General features: G+C 41.0%; 1 protein-coding gene across 2 annotated transcripts in view; it reads left to right on the top strand.

Moving 5' to 3' along the window:
* LOC149163626 (ABC transporter F family member 5-like) overlaps positions 1-10,952 on the top strand; it is a 294,737-nt gene extending 283,785 nt beyond the window's left edge. For both annotated transcript variants that reach the window (XM_089431790.1, XM_089431789.1), the window contains 2 exons: positions 9,834-9,938; positions 10,530-10,952. In XM_089431790.1, coding sequence (XP_089287916.1) covers positions 9,834-9,938; positions 10,530-10,625 — 201 coding nt within the window. In that variant the 3' untranslated portion in view covers positions 10,626-10,952. The remainder of the gene's footprint in view (positions 1-9,833; positions 9,939-10,529) is intronic.
* Positions 10,953-12,269: the final 1,317 nt, after the last annotated feature.

The raw sequence follows: 12,269 nt of genomic DNA, 5'->3' as shown, positions 1-12,269 counted from the left end.
AGAGTTGACACCGAGTACCAGTTATCACCCACAGACGGACGGGCAGACAGAAATAGTTAACAAGTGGCTGGAGGGCTACTTGCGTAACTATGTCAGTGGGCAGTAGAGGGCATGGCTGAAGTGGCTGCATCTGGGGGAGTACTGCTACAACACTACACATCACATGTCCATCGATATGTCATCATTCTATGCTTTGTATGGATATCATCCTTTATCTTTTGCTGACGTGATGTTTGGTGCTAGCAAGGCTCCGAGAGCCAAGATTTGGATCCAAGAGAGTCAGGATATTCTCCGAGCTCTCAAGGATAATATGGCTACAGCGCAGAACCAGCAGAAGCTGTATGCTAACAGGGGTCGGGTGGAGAGACAGTTTGAGGTAGGGGACCTGGTCTACCTACGATTACAGCCATACCGATAGTCGTCACTGAAGCAGAAGGGGGCTGAGAAGCTCAAGCCCCGCTTTTATGGGCCATACAGGGTGATACGTAGGATTGGACAGGTTGCATATGAGTTGGAGCTGCCCCAAGGCAGCAAGATTCATAACATTTTTCATGTATCATGCCTGAAGAAGGCATTGGGGTAGCATGTGACAGTGACAGATGAGCTACCACCCACGGATGATGAGGGGCATTTGGTGTTACAGCCAGAGGCTATTATTGATACCAGGGAGAGGCGGCTGCGGAGTAGGACAGTCCGGGAATTCTTGGTGAGGTGGAAGAATTTACCGGATGAGGATGCCACTTGGGAGAATGAGAAGATCTTGTAGCATCCATCACTTCAGTTGCTTGAGGACAAGCAACATTTTGCCGGGGGAGACTGTAATATTCCTAATTAGCCATGGCTAATTGGAATATTCGATTTTGTTCAATTTTGCTTTGTATAGCTGTTTATAAATAAAAAGGTGAGGAGAGGGGGACATACTCACTTCATGAATAAAGACACTCCATAGTAGCACAACGTTGTAACTCAAAAGGTGAGCCAAGTGGGGCCAAAGAACCACGTAGACACATGGAGTGACTACGCAGATGGTGAGAAACACGTGGTAAGAGGAAAGCTACATTGGAGGAGGTGAGCGTTGGGATTAAGAGAGGCCAATGCTATAAAGGAGAGAGGAGGCTCCTCATTTTGGCATTCGATTATGAGCATTTGAGCTAGTCACTTCGATTAGAGCATGTTGGCTGTTTTGCTAGTTTGCAGCACTGTTTAGTGCATTGAGTGTCTCCATTCGGAGATCTCACCCTTAGCCCCGGGGGACTTCGAGTGCCTGCTCGGGCAAGGTATTTCCATCAGTATTTTTGTTGTAGTTTCATCAACATTTTTGCAGGAGGATTGAGCATCTTCGGTGACTGCACAGTCTTGAGAGGGATGACGCAGTTCTTTCTGGCGGGAGTTCTGGATTGAGGTTTTGCAGGGGGATTTGTGTTGGGAGGTTGAGCAAGGGATCAACCCTTGCATATTGGAGGGTTTTTGCTGAGTTTCAGGCAGAGTTGTGGTGAGTTTATTTCAGTAGCAGCATAGAGCTCTGAGGGATTGCGTGGGTCCTCAAGGGGGCGATTTTCGTGGGTCGGCTATTTCAAAAAATCTTTCTGGGTTTTTCTGGGTTTCTTGAGTGGAGTCCAATTCCAGAGTTTCAACATTTGATGAGGAGGGGAACAACCCCAAATCCTCATTTGATTTTTAGCAGCAGTTGCAGCACGGCGGTTCTCCGGCAGCTTGGACGCAGTGTAGAGAGAGGCCATTCCTTTGCTATTCTGAGTGTATTTCTTCACTTGCCTTGTGCAAGTCGAGGTGCCATCTTTCTGATCACCTCCTGTACTCATTCTATTACTCAGTATAATAAAATGGCTTAGCATTTCTCTCCGCATTTCTTGAGTATCTGCTTATGGTTATATTATTATTTGTTGCACCATTGTTATTTTTATCTCTTTGAGCTTCCCAGCTACTATACCACTTGTGTGTTTTCTCCTATACTCTTAGACAGAGTCTGGAAAGGGCCAGGTAGCCTCCAGATCTCGTCCTCTTTTCAGAGGCGACATATCTGGTAAATGCCCTCCCAGTCCATCTCTGATTGGAGTTTGCTTGTGTTTGAGGAATATTCCTGATAAGGGATATTACATGCATCCTCTTCGTCCTCCTTGATTCTGACCCCTTTGTCGCTATTCCTTGCCTTGGTCACCCGTCTGATCTCTTTTTGACGAAGAGCCAGCCCACAGTTCCTAAGGTCTCCTGCCCAGTATGCTCTGGACTACTCCATCCTCTCCATGCCGTTGAATGCGGTTCCTCATCCATCTATTCCTATCCGGTGGTGCCCTTCAATAGGTGTGAAGTTAGCTGGTCACAGATCTCCTTCAATCGACTAAGGAAGACATCTATCTGCTCTCCCTTCTGCATCTGTATGACCACAATTGATTTTCAAGTAACATCTTCCTCTGCATGGAAGTATGCTGGTACAATTTCTTCAGGGCATCCCACATCTCATTTGCCGTGTCCTTTTCGGCAATATGCGACACCACATGATCTTTGACCCCATCAAGGATGATGCACTTCGCCTTGCCCGTTGCCTCCTCATACTTCTCATTTTTAGCTGGGTCAACTGGGATCACTATTGTTTTTAAGGCGAAGTCCTTGATGCGTTATCTGTTCAGAATGGACAAGATCTTGGCCTTCCAGACCACAAAGTTGGATGCTCCGTCCAACCTATCCTGATCTCTGAGTCCATTCACGACCATTATGCTGCTCTTTTGTTGACTCCTCCGAGTCTCTTAACTTCCCTCCTGGAAGTCCTCTGTTCGATTCCTACTGAGTCTCTCAACTTCCCGTCTGGAAGTTCTCAGTTCGACTCCCTCTGAGTCTTGATTTCCCTTCTGGAAATCCATCCTCCTTGGTCTTGCTCTGTTAGGTACTGTTTTGACCACAGTGGCCCACCAGCTTCGCTCCGCAAATTACCCACAACCTCTTATACCCCAGCAACTAAAGGATTGAGCCACTTGGTTCTGCGCAATCTCGACACTGGAAAATCAGCTCCCCTAGCCATCTGCGTTAGCCTATTCTACCTCCCTTAGCCTTTGTGCTGCCTTTCTCAGGCCGAGAATGATGACACAGTCTCTCTGCGTCACTCCTTCCTCTGTCGCCTTCTGCACAGATCAACTCTATCACTTGGGACAACTGAATTTGCTGCTACTACTCTGCTAGCTGATGCCTTCAGTTATCCTGTGATCTGCAACCACCCTCTGATACCATGTTGGAATTTCTAAGTTTAACCCGTTAGAAATTCTTCCTGTACTATCTGGTTTATTTCTTCCTACTTGTTTAATTACTTAACAAGTTATTTGCCAAACACAAGTACAATATCAACATCTACAAATCATCAACTGAAAGGAAACAAGCACACAAGTGACGCTGTTAGTTTTGGACCAATGTCCCTGGAAAAACCCAATGCGGGAAAACCAATGCAACTATTTAGAGGGTTTTATTATTATGCAGTTTTTAGAAGACAACTAGGGTGCCAGAAATGGCTCACCCAACAGAGAATGCCCTTAGAAGTAGTACCTCTCCTCGGAGACAGATATTTCGGTTGATTAATCACCGGATGAATGATCCCACAACAACAATTACAACTTCCACTGCTTTGCGTCACTTTGATAGGGACTGCGTCACCCTTCTCGGCTCACCAACACCCAATCTTCCCCACGAAAACCTCCCAGCGCTGCCTGTTGGCCCTGCGTCAGCTCTGCAAGCCTCTGCGTCAACTTCTGGAGCCTTTGCGTAAGCCCTTAGACCCTCTGCATCACACACGTTGGCCTCTCTGGGCTCTACGCAGCTCCTAACTGCTTGTGCGTAGCACCCAATTGCCTCTGTGTCAACCTCTCCCGACTCTGCGCTGTCTCTCTGGTACCAACTTTGCCTCTCTGCTATGTATTCACCGCCCTTCATTGCTGATCACTGATTCTATCCTTCTTAGCAAACCCCGCTCTAGAGAATAGAATGACTGATCACTCTGGTGTGTTCTCCAACTAACCCTCAAGCCTCCTTTTTTACTTTTCTCGTTGGTCCATCAACGACTGAGATTAAATCTCTAATCAATGGCTAAGATTAGATTTGGTTTGATCCATGACTTTTAGAACATTCTAACCCAGTTTTATATTATGGCCATTAATATTTTATTTTTCCTAAGTTTAGACTTACGAACTCCATTAAAAATATTAATTATTTTAATATCTCTCAAACCGGTTAGAATCTGCCCAAACCATTTCTGGGTCTTGGAGATCTCATGTGCTTTAGCTTCTCCACCAATTTTCATGGCTAGTGCACATTCAATGCTAGCCCAAATCAACACAAGGGTTGTAATCTCTTTATCATTAATACAAATGGCATTGTTTTTCCCATACATCATGTCTTTGATTATACATGTGTAGAATAAGGTCCCTTGTTCTCTTATTTAGAGTTATTTGAGTATATTGTATTGTATATCTCAATCTATTTGCTTGCCTTGGCTAATTTGCAAGTTTTTCTTTTGCGAGTTAAAGTTGGATTTGGAGTGAGCGAGTGAAGAGAAGAAGAAAGTTTGCGAACATCAAGTAGGTTTTCTTCTTATACTTCGAATATCTCTAGGGAAAGATAGTGTAGTTTGTTTTGTTGTTTCTAGGTTAAGCCATTGAACCTAGGGAGATAGTTTCTTTCCGCAAAATGGATTTGTCTGGAAAATAGGGAGGTTGAAAAAATCCCTAGAGTGAAACCCTTTGTAAAGAATCAAAGGCTTACCTAGGTGTTGTTACATGGTTTCATAGTCATACTATAATCATTTTTATAATAAAATTGCAGAATTTGGGATTACAATGATGACAATGACTCAATTTTTTTTGTCCATTGATGTGTACTCTGCTTCTTGAAATTGTTGACAATGGACATGTACATGGTCAATAGGTGATCCAGGTGGATGTTGGTGGCCACCCACCTATCCCACTTGGAACCCCACAACTGTCTCTTTCAGCTTTTCAGTTTCCGTAATTGTAGCACAATTTACTATTTTTAGCAATTTTTTGGGCCTTGAACTTTCAGAGCCGTTTTGAGGCCCTAAACGACGTTTTTTGAGAAAACTGGGAGCAACATTGGTCTAATATTTCTCTTCCCAAAGTTATAGTCCTCGGATAGATCTTTCTAACGAGCTATTGTACATGTCAAACGAAGATCAGATGCCAAAGTTACGACCCTGGGAAGTTGATGTACTAATTTACCCAAACGGGGCCCACAGTTTGGCGTTTCATCTTCTAGGGTTAGGTTTTTGGATGTTTAGGTTTTCCATTGTTTCTCAACAATAAATAGGCCTTCGAGCCTCACTGTAACACAATTCAGAGGCATGTAGCCGCCACATCTCTTCTTAGAGATAAGCTACCATCGCCCTAGCTGGTTTATTTCCATTGCTGTTTGTAAGCATATTTCAGTATTTTACATTAATGAAATGAAGTATTATTTCCACTGCATCTCTGTGTTTATGGTTATCTCTGTAATTTGTTGTGTTCTTGTTTAAATCCGGATCAGTGGTATCAGAGCGGTCTACTTTTTCTTTGTTTTTCTTTGCATGTCCCCAACGAGGTCGGGATATAAGGAGTTAGGGCTTGAATTGGTCGAACCTTTGCATGACCAGCGTCGTAAATACCGACGGCCTCCCATGGCGGATGAAAAGAAAGATGAGGGGGTAGGAGATCCTATTAAAATCTTGCTCGAAGAAGTCCTCGAGCGACAAAGGAACGCAATGATGGACAACTTTGCCCAGATCCTTCAGTGGCTACCCAGAGGCGATATATCGGCTTCTAGCAGCTACTCTGGAAATGCCACGCCCTTTAAGGTACAAGTTAATTTTGAAATCCCCATATTCGAGAGTCAATAAGCGCAGATGCCGTAGATAAATGGTTAAATTTGCTAGATGGGTATTTTTCTGTTCATGAATTTTCGAGTCGGGAAAGATTGTTTTCGCTCTTTTCAAAGCAGCGTCCCACGTCAAGGATTGGTGGGAAACCTACTGCGAGTAGAAGGATGAAAGTATGGGCTCACTATTTTCAGCCGCACCCACTTGGAGTTCATTCTGGGATGCCATTAAGGAGCAGTATTACCCTGTCAAAAGCTATGGGGACAAATACATAAAGTGGACCACGCTGCGACAAGGAAGGGACCAAGATGTGTCGGAGTTCACAAACATTTTTCATACCCTTCGCACACAGTTGGGTATCAAAGATTCTAAGCTACATCTGGTACTCAAATACTGCGACTGCCTACACAGATACATCCAAGAAGAGATGGAGTTCCTGAACATATCCTCGCTCAACACGGCATACCGATACGCTGTCAAAATCAAGCAAAAGTTCAAACAGAAGAAGCGAGACCTTGGATCTGCGAATCCAAAGACCAAAGGACAAAGCCAAGGCGGGGTGACCCAAGACAACCCGTCGAAGCCGCAAGAAAAGAACAACACCACGAAGTCGAAGGACACAAGAAAATGGTGTGAGTTCCACAAGAGCTCCACTCACAACACAAGTGAGTGTCGGACCAACAGTCGCTGGTGGCCGAGTTGAAGGCTTCAGAATCAGATGCATGTTTCGACCTTGAGTCAGAACCCAACAAGGGGATTGGCAAAGGGAAGCAATTATTGATGCGGAGCCCATCGTCACTGTTGCCACCACTAAGATCCAGAAGAATGAGCCCGAAGACCCAGAGGAGGGGGAGCGTCTTTTCCATTCACAAATGTGGGTGAAGGGTTCACCGCTACAATTCATTGTTGACAGTGGGAGCCAAAAGAACCTCATTTCAGCAGAGGTCGTGAAGCGGTTGGGCCTACCAACTACACCACACCCGCAGCAGTTCCACCTTCCCTACAGCATCAAGCCCTTCATAGACGAGGTATTGTATGATGTTGCACCTCTGGATGTTTGTGATGTGTTATAAGGCTAGCCATATTTGTGGAGGCGACATGCTGTGTATGAGTCAAGGCCACGCACTATCATTATTTCTTTGGGTAATTCATTATACAGGATACTAGAGGTAGCCCCACCTACCACCACCTCTTCGATCACTACTAAGAAACGCAACAAGATCGTCTCCCAAACTAGGAAATTCTTTTTCTGTCTAGTTCGCTCCCAAAGTAAGGGATATGGTCATGAAAGAACACAGGAACAACTTCTCCTCACCCACAGGGGTACCACACAAGCTTCAGGTGGGCAACAAAGTTTGGTTGCATCTGCAGAAAGAACGCATTACAAGAGCCCATCAGAAGCTCCGACCACGCTGACAAGGTCCTTATACCATTACCAAGGCTGTGGGAAATAATGCTTTGGAGCACAACATTCCTCCATTCCTTTGCCTGCACTAAGTGTTCAATGTGTACCGCTCTCTACCATGCTTCCCACAATTACTGGACACATCCAAGATTGCAGAATAGCTCACTAGGGACCAAGTTCAGCAGATGGAGGAACTCAACACAATGGGGACCATTGCTTCCTAAGGGGGGAGGAATGATCCAGGTGGATGTTGGTGGCGACCCCCTATCCCACTTGGACTCCCACAATTGTCTTTTTCAGTTTTTCAGTTTCCGTAATTGTAGCACAATTTATTATTTTTAGCAGTTTTTCGGATCCTGGACTTCCGGAGCCATTTTGAGGCCCTAAACGACGTTTTTTGGGAAAACTGGGAGCAACATGGGTTATCAACTGATGTTGCTCTTCCCAAAGTTATAGTCCTCGGATAGAGCTTTCTAACGAGCTATTGTACGCGTCAAACGGAGATCGAATGCCAAAGTTACGACCTTGGGAAGTTGATGTATTAATTTACCCAAACAAGGCCCACAGTTTGGTGTTTCATCTTCTAGGGTTAGGTTTTTGGATGTTTAGGGTTTTCCATTGTTTCTCAACAATAAATAGGCCTTCGAGTCTCATTGTAACACAGTTCAGAGGCATGTAGCTGCCACATCTCTTTTCAAAGATAAGCTACCGTCGCCCTAGCTGGTTTATTTCCATTGCTGTTTGTAAGCATATTTCAGTATTTTACATTAATGAAATGAAGTATTATTTTCACTGCATCTCTGTGTTTATGGTTATTTCTGTAATTTGTTGTGTTCTTGTTTAAATCTGGATCAATAGGTGGGATAGGGTGGAATATCTTGAGCATTTACTAAGCCAATTGTGGATTTGCTCCACATGTTTGACACAAATATGTCTAATTTGGGAGAGGTGTATGAGGACATTGACTCCATGATAGAGAAGATGAGGGTGGTTATAAATGCCAAGGAGAAGGACCCAAATGAAGTCATTTACAAAGAGTAAAAGATATGCTGACCAAAAGGTGGAACAAAATGACCACCCCATTGCACCTTTTGGCCTATGCAATGAATCCAAAATATTGTTCTGCAGAGTTGCTAAGTGATCCAAAAATACCGCACCAAACAAAGACCCAGAAGTCTCACAAGGATTTAAACAAGCTTTTAGAAAGTTATTTGTAGATCTTGAAATTGGGATTCGGATACGTTCAGAGTTTGGTAGAAGTACTATGGTGGGGACCTTCCACATATCCCAAAATTGGCCATGGGATCTTTGTCACAGGTTGCTAGTTCTTCTTCAACAGAAAAAAGCTGGAGTACATATGGCTTCATCCATTCGGTGAAGCGAAATAGATTGGGCTCCAAAGAGGCTGAAGAACTTGTGTATGTTCATTTGAACCTTTGCCTTCTGTCACACAAGTGTGACGAATACAAATTCGGGCCCACCAAACTATGGGATGTGGAACTAGAATTGCCTGACTTGGATATGACGTTGAATGCCATGTTTCATATGACTTTGTTTGATGAGGAGACACCATTAGTTGGATCTTCAAATGGACATGGCAACGGTGCTCCCATTTCTTGAGAGGACGTAGATCTTAGTTACATGGATGAAGACATATTTGATGATATACAAATGTAATTTATGATGATGCTTTATACTTTTGAACAATGAACAGAATTGATGATGGTGATTTTTTAATGTTGACAGTTGAATTCATGATGATGATTATGTATTATTAGATATAGAATCTAGACTCTAAAAGATGAATGGTAATATGAAATTCTGATTTTATTATATGTGTGTGTGTGTGCTGTTTCCTTGCCTTATTGTATCAAGATTTTTTGAAAATTTTCCATATCCATTTCAAACCCTGTATTTGTATCCGTTCTTGTTTCTATTTCAATGCAACTTAGAAGAGGAGGCTCTTTTATACACATAGAGGTAATGCACACATGATGGTTGGAGAAGCAATCATTCGCCCAAAGACTTTGTGATGATGACCTCATGACTGACTTACTATCCCATATAAATCTCATAAAGTGATTAAAGTAATTGCGTGATTGGGCACAATATAATTTTTTTGATCAGGTGAAATTAACCACAATACTAAATACAACTTGGTGAGAAAAATGTGCTGGTACTTTCTGAAATGTAAGAACGAGAAATGATTACAATAGGAAAGAAAATTGGACTTTTGTTCACCTATGGTGTGATCTACATAAAGATCAATATTAACAATGCTAACTAATTGTGGCTTGTAAGGGATACAGTTTCGAAGTGTTTTTTTATATCCCCCCCTACCCCTCTTTGCAATACTGTATATGGTGATATTTATTTGTAATGTTATCTTTTTGTTCATATATCCTATTGCACATGATTGTTCCTTTAAATTAGGGAAGCTTCATATACTTACAAATTTGTCAAAAATACTAATTTACATATACAGCATGTTGGCAATATTTTATTTTTCCCTTTTGTATTGAGGGATATGAATTGAGATATACCCAAATTGGAATGTTTCAGTATTACCTTGAAAAGAACCTTGAAGCGAGAAAGAGAGAATTAGAGCGTGAAGAAGAACTTGAGGGGAAAGCTCCAAAGGTGAAAGCCAAATCGAAGATGTCTAAGGTATATATACTTTTGCACTTAAAATATTAACTAAACTGTTGTTGCTTCTGTAATATTTCATTTATACCCAAATAGCTTCTTGCTTTTTTGAATTTATGTAATTTGAAAGTTGGACCTCTGAAAGCTGATAATTCTCACAAATTGAGCTTCATGAGCTTCATGGCGCCTTCTTGAAAGGTTATCCTGATCTCTTTTTCCTTAGTAATGCAAGGCTTGTGATTCTCCTGGTTTGCCAAATCTCCCTGCTATATGATGTCAGATCACCTAGTTGTCTACAAGACCCGCTTCTTTCCATCAGAGCAGGGCCACAGACAATTAGGTCCAATCCTGAAAGGACTAAGCCACAAAGCATCTCGAGAGGGAGAGTTTGCAATTTTTCTGATCCTCTTTCAATCAGCTGACCCCTTTACTTAAGATAACATGATTTGAAAATTGTTTTTCCTCGATGAGATCTGCTGAAAATGTGCCGCAAGATTTATTTGTTGAGTAAATGAGTTAAAATAAGTAAATTGTCCAATCCTCTGAAATTCCTGTCAATGTTCTAAGGTATTTATTTTCATTGACTGTTTTATTTGGTTATCTAATTCGCAGGCAGAGAAGGAACTTAGGAAGAAGCAAAAGGCAACGTCTTTTCAGAAGAGTCAAGCAAAGACGAGAGTGTCAAAGAATGCCAAGCGCTGGAATTGATTCTGAAAATTGCACATATCCTTGTTGATGTATTCATTAATACCTGTAGCGTCACGTTAGGCTTTTGCTATTGTAAAAAGTACTTACAACAAGCTCCTAACCATGTTAATCCAATTAAGCCAGCTATTGTGGTCGTGTACATGAATGTTTTGTAAGGGAATTACAGAACTTTACTTCTTGTCAATCTAACTAGCGTACATGAAAGTCTCAGAACTGGCGTATAAAATTATTAAGTGGAAAATGAAGGTTCTTGAAAAAAATAAATGGTCATTTGACATATTGATTGTGTATTTATTGTTGGTAATACTATGAAAAATATTCAGATCAGCCTGTGATGACCTGAGTAATTGAATAACATACAGTTCTCTGTTCAAAAGTGATGAAAGGTGGTTTGAATATCTATCATCAAAATTTTCTTTTCTAAAACTTCTCAATTTTCTCCATGCCTTTTTCATAAGGGTTCGTGGTTGCAAGAACTATTCGGTAAAGAAATTTGCTAATTAATCCTAATTTTGATTTGATGTCGGTTGCATGTCACTGGTTACATCTGAGTTTATTCCAATCGTTTGGTCTAGAGCATCTGGAAGAATGTAACTTTAACGTTGTATTACATTATGTTGCAGATTTTGTTTCCCAAATTTTGTATTATCCTATTGGAAACAACAAAAAGTTTGTAAGAACAGGAAAATAACTTTTGAACAGTCATCTCATATTTTAAAACGTATTCAGAGCCATGATGCTCAAGATTGAGAAGTTTAATGAAGTGAATGCAGAGTGTTGTAATCTTCTTTTGGGTCAGGATCATGCTTCTAGACTTTATATTAACAAGGAAATCAGATCACTATCATCCATTAGGAGTTCTGTTAAAGAATTTTATAGTTTTTATCCTTGAAATTACATGAGGGCAAGTATAATGATGATTACCGTCCATTAAGATTAACTTTGGTATACTTTGAGCTGTTAGGTAACTACAAGCAGGTCAATAAATGTGATTTGCTAGTCTTTGTATAAGAAAAATATTTGTAAATATACATGATTGATTATCGATTGTAAGTTAATTTGACAGAAGCTTTTAAACTTTAACTTGATAAAAAGTCAATATATATTAATGTATGTTGAATAAGAAATGAATGTTGAATTACAATTGGCGACCCAGTAAATATGATTGAAGGGAGTCTGCTCTGTGCCTTTTATTTGAGAAGGTGTTTATTTATTTATTTTATTATGTTTTAATATTATATTATAGTTTATTTGCCATGTGTGATATGTTCATTATGAAAATTTCACCACTGAAATTTTATTGCAGAAATTGGAATTAATTCTTTTAACTGTTAATTAATTTATTAGTTTATTGCTACGACAACAACGAATTAATCACACTACAATCTTCATAAATAAAAATACTGCGGAAGATAATTGGAAACTAAGAAAATACTGACACACGTAAAATATGACAGTTATTTTTAGACAAAAGTCTTTGGAAAAATCCAACTTGGGATAACCGGTGCAACAATTGAGGGTTTTTATTATTAAGTAGCAATGACAAAATTCCGAGTACAATAAATATTGCCACGCTGGCGAATCTAGTGAAGAGAAGTATTGACAAAAATTCTTTGAGAGAAATTACCCTCTCCGAGCAATCCC

The sequence above is a fragment of the Pinus tabuliformis genome, chromosome 5_1 (genome assembly GCF_031772625.1).
Source record: "Pinus tabuliformis cultivar Carrire ecotype Pingquan chromosome 5_1, CPIR1, whole genome shotgun sequence".
NCBI classification, from domain to species: Eukaryota; Viridiplantae; Streptophyta; class Pinopsida; order Pinales; family Pinaceae; genus Pinus; species Pinus tabuliformis.
The sequence above is the reverse complement of the archived record's forward strand: the minus strand, read 5'-3'. Positions and strand labels throughout refer to the sequence as shown.